This window comes from Neovison vison, chromosome 1, assembly GCF_020171115.1.
Source record: "Neovison vison isolate M4711 chromosome 1, ASM_NN_V1, whole genome shotgun sequence".
Lineage (NCBI taxonomy): Eukaryota > Metazoa > Chordata > Mammalia > Carnivora > Mustelidae > Neogale > Neogale vison.
In genome coordinates, this window is record NC_058091.1 from 52,835,781 (window position 1) to 52,852,993 (window position 17,213).

Here is a 17,213-nt window from a genome sequence, read left to right on the forward strand (position 1 = left end):
TGGGAGAAGAAGCTAAAATCGGATCTAAATGCTGACATTTTTGCCTTACCAATTTTTAACAAACAGCTTATAAACTTTAAAGTCTAAGAAACTACCACTACCAAGAAAATCAAAAGTAAAACAGCAGAAACACAGCAGCCTATCTAAAATGATTAATAAACATTAATAAACTGACTCTGTATCTTTGTTCATTCTCTTTCTTTCACCAGGATAACCAGAAGCATTTATCATAGCCTCAATCCACCACAGATGCACTAAGAGAAATGTGCCTCTATTGCTAGAGTATGTACCTTAAATTTTTATTTTTTTTATTTTTTTTAAAAGATTTTATTTATTTATTTGACAGAGAGAAATCACAAATAGGCAGAGAGGCAGGCAGAGAGAGAGAGGAGGAAGCAGGCTTTCCACTGAGCAGAGAGCCCGATGTGGGACTTGATCCCAGGACCCTGAGATCATGACCTGAGCCGAAGGCAGCGGCTTAACCCACTGAGCCACCCAGGCGCCCTACCTTAAATTTTTATAATTCATTTCTGAAAAAGAGCTCTCTTTGTTTATTTTCCCTTTCACCTAAGCAGGCAGCTCATACGTTACTCTTTATGACAAATTACTGTCAAGACACCTTATTTTTGCGAAATGAAATTAAGAAATGAAGAAATTAAGAATTAGTTTTAAACTTGGTTTTAAATTATGACACTATGTTTGACTTAAATATACAGCTCTGAAGAAGTTGGGCTTTATAGCTATAACCAGTGTTTTGACCTAGCCTACCTATCTTTGGCTAGGCTCATTAGAGAACACAGGTCTTATGATTAACATATGATTTTTTTAAAAAATTTATTTATTTGACAGAGATCACAAGTAGTTAGAGAGGTAGGCAGAGAGAGAGGGAGAGGGAAGTAGGCTCCCTGCTGAGCTAAGAGCCTGATGTAGGACTCAATCCTAGGACCCTGAGATCATGACCCGAGCCGAAGGCAGCGGCTTAACCCACTGAGCCACCCAGGCGCCCCAATTAGCATATGATTTTTAAATAAACAGAATTTGATTATACTATTGAGTGACTCTGTTCTTCATAGTAAGAAGGAAAAAAAAAAAAAGAGCAAATTCAGAAGCTAGCCTGGCACAGATAGGCTTATTAGACATAAACAATCTTATAGAATACCAACCCCAGACAAACTTACTCTGTAACTGTGATAAATTGAAACAAAGAAAGGACATTTCTCAGTTTTTCTAAGAAGAGACAAACAAGGTCACAATGCAACAACAAAAAGACAAATATTCCCTTCTTTTTGCTAAATGGGTAAATGCTACTTCTTTACCCAAACAATTGCTTCCTTACATCTTCTCCCACTGACCAAACCAAAGGTCAGATGCTTTCAAATACACTTTTACTGAGAAGATTCATGGCTGCCCACGGTGTGTTTTCTCCCTTGATGCAAGTAATAAACCCAAGGTGTATTCCTGGGAGTTTTTGGCCAGAAGGCAAAGGAGAACAGAAAAATGAAATATAAAATCTCTCAAGTCTAAATTGTATACTACTACTATCCTACACATCATTGTCTCTCTAATCACTGTGGGAAAACAAAATATTTAAGCACTCCCATTTACCTAGAAAATAGCTTAAAGTAGTCAGCATGGTTTTCAATTTGAGTACATGACATACATTTAGCCATCTTTTTCTCTTTTGGTTAAGAGCCAAAGTGTTTTCAAAGATTCAAAATCCGGGGCCCCTGGGTGGCTCAGTGGGTTAAGCCGCTGCCTTCGGCTCAGGTCATAATCTCAGGGTCCTGGGATCGAGTCCTGCATCGGGCTCTCTGCTCAGCAGGGAGCCTGCTTCCCTCTCTCTCTGCCTGCCTCTCCATCTACTTGTGACTTCTCTCTGTCAAATAAATAAATAAAATCTTTAAAAATATATATATATTGTCAAAGATTCAAAATCCATGTGACCTAGTCATCATTCTGCCTAAAGAAATCTGTTCTCTAGGATGTTTGATAGACCACTTTTTAAAAATGACGTTATTCTACATTGGTGAGTAAAACAAAATTAGATAGATTTCTTGCTAGTATTTATAAAATTCAACATCTTACATGATTCACTAAGAAACTGCAGTAATTTCATAAAAATTGCAGCATAAATATAGCTACATACACAAATTCAGAAAGAAGTTTAAAATTGAATTCTTCAACTCATAAACACATTTTCAAAAAATAGCCTTCACAGTTACATAAAGAAAATTATTACTCACGCTTCATTAAGGGGTACAAAAATAAAATCCTTCTCAAAAATATCTACATGCCGGGTCCATGTTTTTACTCTCCCATGTCGCTTTTGCTGTATTCTATAAGACAAGAGATAAACTATCACTTCCTGAAATGTTTCTAGTGCTTTAGCTTATATGCAGCCATTTATAGATTATGCAGACTAAGATGTTAACAAATAAAATAGTGTATAAGATGATTTAACAAATCAGGGAAAGAAAAAAGAACATCTCAGATGGAGCTAGGAATGTGTGAAACTGCCCATCACTGAATCTGCAAGAAGGAATTTTTAATTCCTGCTACTACTTACTAGGTGAACCAGTGCTACTATTTTTCTTACTACATATTAACAACTATATCGAAAAATGTACTAGACCATGGCCTATAATGACTGAGGAAAAGAAAGCATGAAAAATGAGTATTACAGAGATGAAATAAAATAGACTATGAACCAATAGTCAAACCAATCACTATCATCAACTCTAAGATGTAAAATTAGTAATCATTGAAACAGTAGAAAATATTATTTATATTATCCACAATAGCCATCAATTCAAGACAACTGATAGCCCTTACGGCATTCTGTATACATCTTTTAACCAAGTATCGGTGCAAATTAGGGCTGGATGCAATCACTATAAGGACAGGAATTATAAACAAACTAACTGAAGACTAATAACACGGAACAGTATTTTCTTAACTTGTTGGGGCAGTATTATCCAAAGAAGTTATCAAAAGTACAGATTCATAGGTTCCTTTCTTAAGTAATAGGAATGGAACATCTGGGGTAAAACAGAGCAATCTGTACTTAGTAAGTATCCAAGTAATTTTTTTTTTTTTAATTATCAGGCATATCTGGGGATTACTGATTTAGATACTGGACCAAAAACCTTTATGAATTCCAGGTATTCTTGAAGTTTTAGAATATTATGAATTTTATTAATTTTGCTAATTGGCAATAGAATTAACAAATGTTGCCTTAATACAAGTGCTTTTTTCATTAACTTAAACTTGAGTGAGTTACTACAACTGTTAAATATTTTCAGAGCTTGACTTACGATAGATTAGTTGTTTCGTGAAGATTTCTTCTTTCTCTCTGATTAAGGCGTTTATAGAAAAAAGAACTGAATATATGAATTCGGTCAGCTTCTTCTTTCTTCAGTTTTTCAAGCACCAAATATCTATTTTATAAAAAAAAATCCAAATATAATGACTTTAGCTGTTTACTTTATACTAAAAACAGTCAGTAATCAAATATCTGTTTAGTCAACATCAACCTTTCTTAAAACTGAGATTTTATTAGCAAAATTTACTGCATATTCTAGGCAATGGTAACTACTGGATTATTTTCGACAAATGAAATGCTTGAAAGTAAAACTATGATTTGCAAGATCTGATCTTGAAGACTCAAATAAATAAAATAAAAAATGAAGGAGAAATAACAACCACCAAAGAAATAGAGAATAGTAAGAGAATATTATGAAAAATTATGTCAACAAATTGGACAACCTAGAAGAAATGGGTAACTCCTAGAAATATATAACCCTCTAAAACTGAAGCAAGAAAGAAAAGAAAATTAAAACAGACTGATTACCAAGAACAAAACTATAATCAAAAAGTTTCCAACAAACATCTAGGACTAGATGGTTTCACTGATGTAGTCTTCTAAAACTTTAAAGAAAAGTTAGTAACTGTTCTACTCAAACTATTCCAAAAAATAAAAGAGAAAGTAAAGCTTTCAAATTTATTCCACAAGGCCACCATTACCCTGTTACCAAACAAAATAAAAACACTACCAAAAAAAAAAAAGAGAGAGAGAGAGAGAACTACAGGCCAATATCTTTTATGGAACAAAGATGCAAAAGTCCTCAACAAAATGTCTGCAAACCAAACCCAACGATACGTTTAAAAAAAATCATTCACAATGATCAATCTGAATTTATTCCTGGGATGCAAGGGTAGTTTAATATTCACAAATCTATCAACAGGATACATCACATTAACAAGGGAAAGGATAAAAAAACAGATGATCATGTCAATAGGCGCAAAAAAAAGCACAGGATAAAGTATATTATCCATTCATGATAAAAACTCTCAACAAAGAAAGTTTAGAGGGAATATACCTCAACATAATGAAGGCCATATGTGAAAAATCCTGTTAACATCCTATTCAATGATGAAAACAGAACTTTTCCTCTAAGATCAGGAACAGAACGAAGAAGTTCACTCCCAAAACTTGTATTTAAGATAGTACTAGAAGTCCTACCCACAGCAATCAGATAAGAAAAAGAATTAAAAAGCAGCCACATTAGTAAGGAAGAAATAAAAATTCCACTATTTGAAGATGACAGAATACTATATACAGAAAACTCTATAAAGACTCCACCATAAAGAGGCACCTCATCGGTTCAGTTGGTTAAGTATCCAACTCTTGATTTTGGCTCAGGTCAAGACTGAGCCCACATCGGGCTCTGCACTGGGCATGAAGCCTGCCTAAGATTCTCTCCCTCCCTCTGCACCCCCCTTCTCCTTCCATCCCTAAAAAAGAAAAAAAAAAAAAAAAGACTCTACCAAAAATCTAGTAGAACTGATAAATGAATTCAATAAAATCACGGGAATGAATTTAATTTATAGAAAACTGTTGCTCATACACTAATAATTATGTAGGAGAAAGAAAAATTAATAAATTACCTAGGAATATCTTTAACCAAAGGAATGAAAGATGCATACTCTGAAAGCTGTTAACACTGATGAAAGAAACTGAAGATGATGCAAACAAATGGAAAGATATTCCACACTCATCGACTGGGAGAACCAATAGTGTTAGAAGTCTATATAACCCAAAGCAATCTACAGGTTTAATACAATCCTTATCAAAATACCAACATTTTTTACATAATTAGAATCATACTAAAATTTGTATTGAACTACAAAAGACCCAGAATAGCAATCTTGAGAAAGAAGAACAAAGCTGGAGTAATACGATCTCAAATTCAAGAAATACTACAAAGTGGTAGTAATCAAAACAGTATAGCACTGGCACAAAAATGAACACATACATCAGTGGAACAGAACAGAGAGTTCAGAAATAAACCCACACATATATGGTCAATTAATCTACAATAAAGGAAGCAAGAATATACGATAGGGAAAAGAGTCTTTTCAACAAATGATGTTAGGACAACTGGATGGACTATTTTCTTATACCACACACACAAAAATAACTCAAAACAGATTAAAGATCTAAATATGAGACCTGAAACCACAAAAATAATAATAGAAAACATAAGCAGTAATTTCTCTGACATCAGTGCAGAAACATTTTTCTAGATAGGACTCTACAGGCAAGAGAAACAAAAGCAAAATTAAACTACTGGGACTACACCAAAATAAAAAGGTTTCACACAGTGAAGAAAACCATCAACAAAATAAAAATGCAACATACTAAATGGGAGAAGATACTGTATCTGCAAATGATATATCCAATAAGCAGTTAATACCCAAAATATATATAAGGAACTAATACAACTCAATATGAAAAAGAAAGAGAACAAAAACCCCAACCAAATCAATTAATGGGCAGAAGACATGAAGAGACATTTTCCCAAGGACATACAGATGGTCAACAAACACATGAAAAGATGCTCAACATCATTAATCATTGGGAAAATGCATATCAAAACCACAAAAACCATCACTTAATACCTGTCAGAATGATAAAAATAAAAAAACACAAGAAACAACAAGTACCGGTAAAAATGTGGAGGAAAAAGGAACCTTCATGCACTGTTGGTGAGAATGCAAGTTGATGCAGACACTGTGGAAAAACAGTAGGAGGTCCTCAAAACTTAAAAACAGAACACTCTATGATCCAGTAATTTCACTACTGGGTATTTATCCAAAGAAAATGAAAACAACAATTGAAAAGACATATGCACCCCTATGTTCATCCTAGCATTATCTACAATAGCAAAGACAGGGAAGCAATCCAAATGTTTAGTCATATGTGAATGGATAAAAATGTGGTGTACACACACACACACACACACAAACGGATTGCTCCTCAGCCATCAAAAAGAATGAGCTCTTGGGGCGCCTGGGAGGCTCACTGAGTTAAAGCCTCTGCCTTTGGCTCAGGTCATGATCCCAGGGTGCTGGCATTGAGCCCCAAATCGGGCTCTCTGCTCATCAGGGAGCCTGCTTCCTCCCTCTCTCTCTGCCTGCCTCTCTGCCTACTTGTGGTCTCTGTCTGCCAAATAAATAAATAAAATCTTAAAAAAAAAATTTAAAAAAAAAGAATGAGATCTTGCCATCTGCAACAACATGGATGGACCTAGAGGGTACATGCTAAGTAAAGAAAGTCAGAGAAAGACAAATATCATATGATTTCATTCACATGTGGCATTTAAGAAACAAGACAAACCTTGAGAAAAATAGACCACCCCCATCCTCTACTATTAAATATTAAGAACTGGTGGTTGCCAGAGAAGTAGGTAGGCAGATAGATGAACTAGATAATAGGGATTAAGAGTACCTTTATTTTGATGAGCACTGAGTAATGTATAGAACCGTTGAACCATTATACCATTATACACCTTGAACTAATACAATACTGTATTTAAGAAAGTCACAGTGAAAAAGTCTGTTTCCTACTTGAAGAGTTAGAAAATAACACGCAGTTCTAGTAACAGTTGAATTAGTTATTTTAATATACTTAAGTTTAAGAAGAAAGATTCTTTTTAAATTAACTTCTAAGCATGTCATGAGACCTATAATAAAAATATATTTATAATATAAACATATTTTTTTTTAAGATTTATTTTATTTTAGAGCAAGAGAAAGCACTGAAGTGCAAGTGGAGGTAGGGGGAAGAAAGAGAGAGAGGGAATTCCTGAACAGATTCTGTGCTGAGTGAGGCGTCTGATGTGGGGCTCAATCTCAGGACCCTGAGATCACGACCAGAGCAGAAATCAAGAGCTGATGCTCAACCAACTGAGCCATCCAGGTACCTTATAAGCAGATTTTTAAAAAAACCACGGATTTTGTTAGGTTTCCTTTTTCATTTGGAATACTGAAGAGCAGAACTTTTAGATAATGTAACTTTAATGTAGTTTTATTTGAAGTGCTACTGTAATATCAAGGGGCCTCCCGAAAATGTAAAGACTTTCAAGAGTATACAAAAATACTATAAAATTTCTATCACAGTGTAAAAAGTAAAGATATAAGTATGAAATACAATAGGCTACAATGTAAACAAAATAAGGCATTCAACTTATTTTTCAGATCCAATTATATGCTTTCAGAACCAAAAACTATTTTAAATATAAAAAATTAAGTAAGTTAAAAGTAAAAGGATGAAAAATACATACCATGCAAACAAAAACCAACAGAAAACTATAGTAACTATATTCATTGTGAACAAAGGAGGCTTAAGAACAAGGACATTATCAAGGATATAGAGGAACATTACAAATGACAAAGGGTTGATTCTCCAAGAAACATAAACTTGTATGCACCTAAGAATATCCAAAATATATAAGGCAAAATGAATTCGAAAGGAAAAGCAGACAAACCCATTATACTTCGAGATCCAAGTGTGTGTGTGTGTGTGCCCGTGTGCTATATATATATATATATTATATAATATATAATATATATATATTTGGGTTTTGTTTATATATGTTTTATAAATTTTCATATATAAATTCATATATAAATTTTCATATATATTTGTTATACTTGTTCTATATAACCTTCTCAAGTATACATAACTATCAATAACTGATAGAACAAGAAGGCATAAAATCAGTAAGGACAAAGATGAGCCAAATAACTTGACTAAACTGACATTCACAGAACACTTCATCCAACAACAGCAGTACTGTTCTGCACACTCAAGCCTTTATGTTTGGTTTCTTAAGGAAGTATACATTAGAATTAAGAGATAATCTTTTTAAAAAATTATGATAAAAATGCGTAACACCAAATTTACAATCTTAGCCATTTTTTAAAAAGATTTTATTTTTAAATCTCTACACCCAAAGTGGGGCTTGAACCACAACCCCGAGGCCAAGACTCATGCTTCACTGACTGTACCAGCCCGGCACTCCCAATCTTAAACATTTTTAAAAAAAATTTTTAAATAATCTCTACACCCAATGTGGGGCTCAAACCCATAACCCCAAGATCAAGAGTCACATGCTCCACCAGCTAAGCCAGCTAGGGGCCTGCCACTCTTAACCATTTTTATGTGTAGAGTTCAATAGTGTTAAGTATATTCACATGGTTGTGAAACAGATTTCCAGAACCCCATCTTACAAAACAGAAACTCCATACTCATTAAATAATTCCTTTTTCTCCCATCCCTCAGCTTTTGATGACCACCATTTATTTTCTTTTTCTATGAATATGATAATTTCAGACATCTTATATAAGTGGGATCATATAGTACTTGTTTTTGTGACTGGCTTATTTCACTTTACATAATGTCTCCCAGATTCATTCATACTGAGGCATGTGACAGATTTCCTTCCTTATTAAAACTGATTAATATTCCACTGTATTTATATACCACATTTTGTTTATCCATTCATCCATCAATGGGCATGTGAGTGGCTTCCACCTCTTGGCTACTATGAACATGGGTGTATGGTGTTTGATTATCTCTTTGAGACCATACTTTCAATTCTATTGGATATATAGCTAGAAGCAGGACTGCTGGATCACAGGGTAGTTCTATTTCTAATTTTTGAGGAGCCACTATACTTTTTCCCTTAATAGCTAAACCATTTTACATTCCCATCAACAGTGCACAAAGAATCCATTTTGCCCACTTTCTCAGAACACTTATTTTCTTTCCTTCTTTTTTCTTTTTTAGCAACATTTATTTTCTTTTCTTACTTCTTTTGTATAGTAGCTATCCAAATGGGGATATCTCTATAGATACATATCTATATCGATCTATCTATATCTATCTATATATAGATATATATCTATATCTATAGATATATATCGATATATCTATATATATATATCTCCAAACTCTTTGTGGGTTTGACTTTTATTTCCCTGGTGAATAATACCGAAAATTCTTTCATACACTTGTTGGCCATAGATAGGAGATAACATTTTTTGTCTTAGCTATGAAGAACTCTGAACTCATTTTTTTTTTAAAACTCTTTAAATCGAGGCCCACATCGGGCTCTCTGCTCAGCAGGGAGCCTGCTTCCTCCTCTCTCTCTGCCTGCCTCTCTGCCTGCTTGTGATCTCGCTCTGTCAAATAAATAAATAAAAAATCTTTTAAAAAAAAAAACAAAAAACTCTTTCTTGTATGTGTTAGGTTTCAGAAGAGTCTAGCATCTGCAAAGTTAAACATTTAAAATCTATGGAAATCTATGGCAGTTTCTCTTTTTAAAAAAAAAAAAAGATTTTATTTATTTGATGCAGGGAGAGAGAGACAGCAAGAGAGGGAATATAAGCAGGGGAAGTTAGAGAGGAAGAAGCAGGCTGAGCAGGGAGTCCGACGTGGGGCTGGATCCCAGAACCCTGGAATCATGACCTGAGCTGAAGGCAGATGCTTAATGACTGAGCCACTCAGGCGCCCCTATGGCAGTTTATCTTGCTAGCAAATCAGTGATACATTTTATAATGTACTGAAACATATTCCATTACTATCAAATCTTCAAAAGGAAAAATAATACCTTTGAAAACAGTATATAATTGGGGCACCTGGGTGGCTCAGTGGGTTAAAGCCTCTGCCTTTGGCTCAGTTCATGATCCCAGGGTCCTGGGATGGAGCCCTGCGTTGGGCTCTCTGCTCCTCGGAGAGCCTGCTTCCTCTCTCTCTCTCTCTCTCTGCCTGCCTCTCTGCCTACTTGTGATCTCTGTCAAATGAATAAATAAAATCTTTCTAAAAAATGGGATATAATTAACATAAATAGAATATAATATTACCCCCAAAGTGAAGTTGGTTGATGATGTTGACCTTGCCCATTTTGTTTGGTTGTTCTATCAATTGTTAAGAGGGGAACTGAAGTCTCTAGCTGTATTTGTGGATTTGTCTGTTTCTCTTTTTAGATTGGTTCTTTTTTGTAGCTCTACCTATTTTGTAGCTATGTTGTATGGTATATACCCATTTAGGATTGCTAAGTCTTCTTGGTGGCTCTCTAGCCCCAGTAATTATTGTTTTTAAGTTTATTTTTCTGATAACAATATAGTTAACTCTTGCTTTAATATCTGCTTCATATCTTTTACCAGACTTTTATTTTCAACTTATATATATTATTATCGTTGAAATTACTTTTTTTGTAGACAGGACATAGTTGGGCTACGGTGTTTAATTAGTCCACTACTCTGCTGATCTTGGTCTTTTTCCTTTTTTTTTTTTTTTAAAGATTTTATTTATTTATTTGATAGAGAGAGAGGGGGAACACAAACAGGGAGAGGAGGAGTGGGAGACGTAGGCTCCCCGCCGAGCAGGATGCCCAATGCAGGAATCAATCCCATGACCTGAGCAGACACTTAATGACTGAGCCACCCAGGCACAGCTGATCTTGGTCTTCTAACTGACATAAATAGTGCCTTTATTCTTTTTATTTTTATTTTTTTATTAAATAGTGCATTTAAATTGAATGTAATTAGGGCTACCTGGGTGGATCAGTCAGTTGAGCATCTTACTTTTGATTTTGGCTCGGGGCATTATCTCCAGGTCATGACATGGAGCTCCACCTTGGGCTCTGTGCTCAGCGGGGAGTCCGCTTGAGATTCTCTTTATCCCTCTCTCTCTCTCCCTGTCCCTCCCCACCTCAAATACATAAATAAATAAGATGCAGTTAGTAATATGTTCTATCTTCTAGATCACTGATTCTCTGTCCTCTCCATTTTTCTGTTGTGCTTATAGAAGCTTTTATTTGTTACTATAGTTTTAGTTCTAAAATTTCCACTTTTTCTTCTTTATATCAATTTTAAGTAAGTTTTTTCATGTATGTTCACAATTTTTCTCTGAATTTTAATAATGGATGCTTAAAAATCTGTCATAATTCTAATTCTAATAATTCTATTATCTGTACTGTCTTGGTGTTGACTATCTATTTATATTGTGTTTTCTCATTCCATTTGAGATCTACTTGTTGGTGAGAATAGTAATTTTAGATCAAAAGATGGGCATTTTGAGTATGTTACAGGACTCTAGATCTTATTTAATTTTTTGTTTTAAGAGGCTTCCCTGGTACCACCACCTTCTAGTAGTATAGTGGCTCCACCTCATTACTGCCAGTGGGGATGGAAGTTCAGGTTCTCTACTAGGCCACTATTACGAGAGACAGAGGGGCTCTGTGTTACAAGTAAGGATGGAAGTCTCCCCACTAGACCTTCACTGATACCATCTCTGCTGGACAGAGAGAAATGAGTATCTCATTATCCCCCAGGGACTAGGGTAGAAGTCCAGGTCTACATTTGACTGGTATTAGCTCAGGGTCACTGGGACCTTAAAGTTATTCTGAGCCTTTATCTGCCCTAACCTCTGCTGTACAGAACCCACTTAATGTATCCTCCTTTAAAGCTTTCAACTCCCTTCCATTTCATGGCATAACCAACTATGGATTTCTCTTCTTACCTCTCAAATCCTTCAGAATTTATTCATGAGAATCTCTTTCTTTCCTAACTCTCGAGATTCTGTCCTTTATAGCTCTTTTTCTCATTCTGTATTTCTACCTAAGCAATTTTACCCATTCTATTAATTAAACTACCACTTGCAAAATAAAGCCTCCTAATTCTATATGTCTCCAGGCCAGAACTCAAATGACCTCCAGAACCATATACTCAGCTGTTTATTGGCACTGTCCCTTTTGTTGTATCACAACCATCTAAAAGCAAACTCATCCCTTCCTCCAACAAACCTGTTGTTTTTGTTCATTGCTTCACACTCAGTGACAAAATCATTTTGCAGGTCTCACTAGTCAGAAAGCTAGGAGTAGTTACCTGCCAACCATTCCTCTCCTTCTTGGTATCCATTCACTCAGTTGCTAAACAACTCTACCTCTTAAAAAAATATTTATTTCCTTTCCACTCTAATTAAAATGCCTTAAAGAGACTTTTTTTTTTTTTTAAGTAGGCTCCATGTTCAGCATGGAGTCCAAGGTGGGGCTTGAACTTACGGCTCTGAGATCAAGACTTGTGCTGAAATCAAGAGTTGGAACCAGCTGAGCCACCCAGTGTCCCTTAATCAGGCTTCTTGTATCACCTTAATTAAATTTCCTTAAATCATCCCTCATCTAGACATCAACAATAATTCTTGTCAAAATGATCTTAAGGAAAGCTCAATTATGATACCACATCTCTGATCAAAACCTTTTACTCTTTGTAACAATGTACTCTTTTCCCCAAATGGCTGGCTGCAACCATTAGTAGGTTCTGAAGTCAATTCAGCAGCTTTCAACAACCAGTTCTTAAAAAAAAAAAAGTTTTATGAAATACATTTGAATAAACTAGAAAATACTGGCAAGTGCTGGATACACTGATAATTGTTTTGTTTCATATACACACTCATTTTATATCACAAACCAGTAAACACATACAAATTTATACATGTATAAACACACTGCACATACATGTATATGCATGTGTATCCTGGGTCATGATGTAAGCTCTTCCAGAAAAGAAACTTGGTCCCTTCTATTTTCCAACCCCCAAAGAGAATGAAGCACTGTTTTGCTGCTGCATCTATACCATGTTAATACTTCTGTCAATGTTTAATCCCATATTTGTGTTCCCTATAAGACCATAAATTTCTAACACAGTATGTGGTACATAGCTGGCACTAAATATCAAGTAAAATCATACTTTTGTGCTTGCTCAACAGTTTATTACCTACAGTACTAACAATTTTTTAAAGGCCTAAAATAGTATAACAATAACAATACAATAAGCTAGCATTTATGAACATGCTGCATGGGCCAAGTATTTTCTTAATGCTTTACATGTATTATTTAATTCTCATACCCTTTTAGATGTTACTACTCTTCTCACCTTTTTTATGAGAAAACACAGGTAGAGACATTAAATAATTTCCCAAACATCACACAATAAGTTGCAGTGATAGAATTCAAAACCCAAACAGTTTTGATTCTAGAAAACAAAGATAAACACTACAGAATGTTAAAAAATAAGCTTAAAGAAGGTAGAAAATTAACTTACTTCAAATAAAAGTCTATAATAACATCATTTAAAAATTCTCCTTCACTTAGACAGTGCAGGTCCTCATTAGTAACAGAGATACCTCCCTTAGCTGGAGGTGGTGGATATACTATCAACCTGTAACAAAATAAAACAAACAAGTTAAAAAAAAAAAAAAAACACAAGCAAATGAGCAAATGTGTGTGTGTGTGTGTGTGTGTGTACGTAATTGAAATGTAATAAAAAAGAAAACAAATTTAAGAGCATCGCAAACGTAAATCAATACTCTCACTTTTCTACAGGGCCCATGAAGATGGTATGATTCTCTCCAGTTTCTTCATCATCATCAAAAAACTGGAATTCTTGCTTGTTTTTAAGTTGTATTTTAGATTCAAGGGACACCTGGTAAAGGAAATTATCAGTTTACAAAATCAACTGGGAAATTTTTCAATAAAAAAGCAAGCACAAGGCAAGAATACAGTTTTAAAAAAATTTTTTTAATGTGAATTTTAAAAGTATATATGATTTTTAACAATTAAAAATTAGAAACAGGCAAAACCAGGGCCTATATTCTTTGGGTGTGTAGTTTCTAGAACAGTGATATTCTTCCAATTATTGTAACAATGGTGTACTGCTATTTGTCTATGATCTCTACTATCCTAATGAAATTATATTTGTAAATCCAAAGAACGGATATAGTGGTTTCTGATTCTGGGAGTGGAGCCCTTCCTAAGCTCAATGATTAGGCAATCCATGGGGTATGAGAGCAGAGGCTCAGGGAATATAGTCCAATGAGCTTTAGTTCCCCATAATGAAGACGTCCTTAAGAAAGAACCTTGCTTCAATTTTATTCTATCACAGCTGTGTTACGGCTTCAGTTGCTCTTTTCTTCCTTATCAATAACCTCTTGAGGCAAGTTCTGCAAAAGAAGAGTAATGGTTCCCCTTTCTTCTGTTCTTTTCGTTAACCCACTAACGGTATAAATAGCTCTTCTCTGGTGAGACCTTGCTCAGCTTCACCAAGACTGTGCCTTGGATAGCGCTATTTCCAATTTTTAGGCAGGATGAAAGATTTTAAGTACTTCTAATAAATTAAGTCAGTAAAATTCAGTTGCTTGGTTAGGGGACAAATTTGTGTTATTTAATGTTGTACTCTGTGTTATAAGAGTACACAGCTTTTGGCTTCAGAGTTACACACTATACGATTAATTATTCTAGAAATGGATACATATGTTGATAGTCACAATCAAATGGCATGTATTCTTTGTCAACCATGTATGCACATGTTACATATAAATGTACATCAAGGACCAAAATTCCTTTATCTGTATTGAAGTCAACGGCATCACTGGGAACTACTACCAAATTTAAGAGTAACAATCAATTTGAATATAGCAGTATATGTTCAGAGTGGGGGTTGGGGGTGGAGAAAAAAGGATGAGAGAGAAAGAAAAGATTAAAAGGTAAGAATACAGTATGGAAAGGAACTAACACTGCTTCTGAAACTTATACAAAGAACTGTATGTGTCACAAGTCACCTACCCGCCATTAATGTTTTGACACATAGTTTACAAATCACATATAAAAGCAAATGATTCTGAAATGGAATTAAAAAGATCTAACTCCAAAATGAGCAGTATGATAATGAAACATATTTCACTTTAAAGCTACCCATTATTTAAAAAACTAAAAAACATAATTACATTTTTAATTTTGTTTTCTTTTTGCATACAACTTCCTTTGATGCTCTCTTCATAGGTTCTTGTACAGGCAACAAGTCTGCTATTGGCTTCTTCAAAGGGAATTTTCGCAAAAAAATTGGACACATTATTCTTTATGCCAATGTCAGTAATGATACTTTCAAATACCATATTTGCCTGAGGATCAAGGCCATTTTGAAAAATTAAGATTATGTACTGTTCTTCCAAATCTGAAAAGAAAACAATATAACTTTAAGTATAAAAGAAAAAAAAAGGGCAAATAAACATTAGAAAAAGAGTAACAACTACTTGTTTCCAAGGGTATCACCAGAAATCTGGTGTAAATGTTCAAATTACTGTTTGATATACAGTGGCTATGTAACAAATACTGGAATAAAGACCAGTGACAGTGTCACCTAACAATGTCACCTAAAAGTTATTAAGAAAAAGGAGCCAGAATATATTACCCTAGCAGCAAACTTAAGAACAAATCTATTCATGGATGTAACTAATACATTTCATCTAATAAGATCCATATATAGTTTTAAGTATATTTCAATTAACATTTTTGTCAAACACAAATAAGAAACTGCCAGGTTTATTAATAGCTCTAGAGAACTTAACTGAAAACAAATAAACAAACAAATAAAAACTATTGTTCACTAATGTACCGAGTCTTGCAGCTACCATTTATTCATCATTAAGCTAAAGCAGCAATTACTGCTGAAAAGTATTTACTTTACAATTAGTCATGCTATGTCATAAACATTAGAAGCGAAGGGAAGCAATTTGGAGAACTCCCATCTATTATTGCAGAGGATGGAGACTTATTACAGGAGCCAGCAAACTTCCTATTGAAGATGTTTCAAGGATCTAGAATTATATGGTTGATTTACACTTAGTACTCCTACCAGTGCATTAAATATTTTCATTTTTACTCAGATTACAGTGTTAAAATAAGGAATGCAAACCTTTTTTGAGTTTTAACCCATTTTGAAAACTTTCTGAATGGGTATACCTGGGTTTCACCTTTAGAAATTCCACTTTATGTGGGCTTTTCCCCTCATTTATAAAATGGTAATTATATTATATTATATTATATGTATATAAATATAGATACATAATTATTCTTACAAGATCACTGTTAAGGACTGTAGATAATACACATCTAAGGCATCTATTAAAGCACACTCACACTGTGCTATACAATGCACTGTATTATTAAAAGGTGTTCTACAAAACTTACTTGTTAATTTATTTGTTCCCTTAGAATCATTCCAAACTTTATCCTCCATATTCATTTGCAGTTGCATGCTCAGCTTTTGATAAACTGCTGGTATTGTCTGAAGAAACACAACTGGTAATTTTCGGACATTACACCATTCACATTTAGTTAGATCAGAGGTATTTAAAGTAATCCCTACAGGCTCATTTTCTGGTTCTGGGGAAAAATAAATGAAATTAGAAAAGGAATCAATTCTTAAAATCATGAATGGAGAAAACTGTAAGGAAACACAAATTTAAAGTTAACCACATATTTGCTACGCTCTAAAAATATTGAGTCGTGAGAAATGAAAAATCTTTAGAACTATCTTAAAGAAGCTTCTACATGTTTTCCAAATGAAGAGGATTCTAAAGAAGTATACTTATAAAATTAAACACAGGTTTTATGATGTTACAAAATAAAAATTACACCATTAAAATACAAGCCCTTTGTTAATATGTAATAATGAATCATCTTCATGAACTCTATGAATATCATTTAATATTTTATTCCTGCAAAGTGTTTTATTGTAAATAAAGCTTTAGTGAGTAAAAAGACATAAAACAACTTACCTTCTAGCTGTATCTTGATAAAATCTAAACAAAACTAAAAAAATAAGATAAATTAGTACCAGTCATAGACTTACGAAGATTTTGCTACAAATACCCTAAATGACACATTATTTGAGAGGCTACAGAGGGCAAAAAAATGAAACCATCTACCATGTACTTAAATATGAGGTATTCCCCCTCCATGCCAAATTATCTTTCAGAAAGGCAAGTTTCACCTTTTTATTCAAGCACTTAGAACATTTCTTACATT

General features: G+C 34.1%; 1 protein-coding gene across 6 annotated transcripts in view; it reads right to left on the reverse strand.

The window, feature by feature from the left end:
* The window catches only part of SENP6 (SUMO specific peptidase 6), a 127,025-nt gene that overhangs the window by 15,131 nt on the left and 94,681 nt on the right, over positions 1–17,213 (reverse strand). For all 6 annotated transcript variants that reach the window (XM_044246978.1, XM_044246975.1, XM_044246970.1 and 3 more), the window contains 7 exons: positions 16,964–16,997; positions 16,374–16,568; positions 15,131–15,357; positions 13,721–13,830; positions 13,450–13,566; positions 3,315–3,437; positions 2,244–2,336 (listed from right to left, as the gene is read on the reverse strand). In XM_044246978.1, the coding sequence (XP_044102913.1) occupies positions 2,244–2,336; positions 3,315–3,437; positions 13,450–13,566; positions 13,721–13,830; positions 15,131–15,357; positions 16,374–16,568; positions 16,964–16,997 (899 nt within the window). The remainder of the gene's footprint in view (positions 1–2,243; positions 2,337–3,314; positions 3,438–13,449; positions 13,567–13,720; positions 13,831–15,130; positions 15,358–16,373; positions 16,569–16,963; positions 16,998–17,213) is intronic.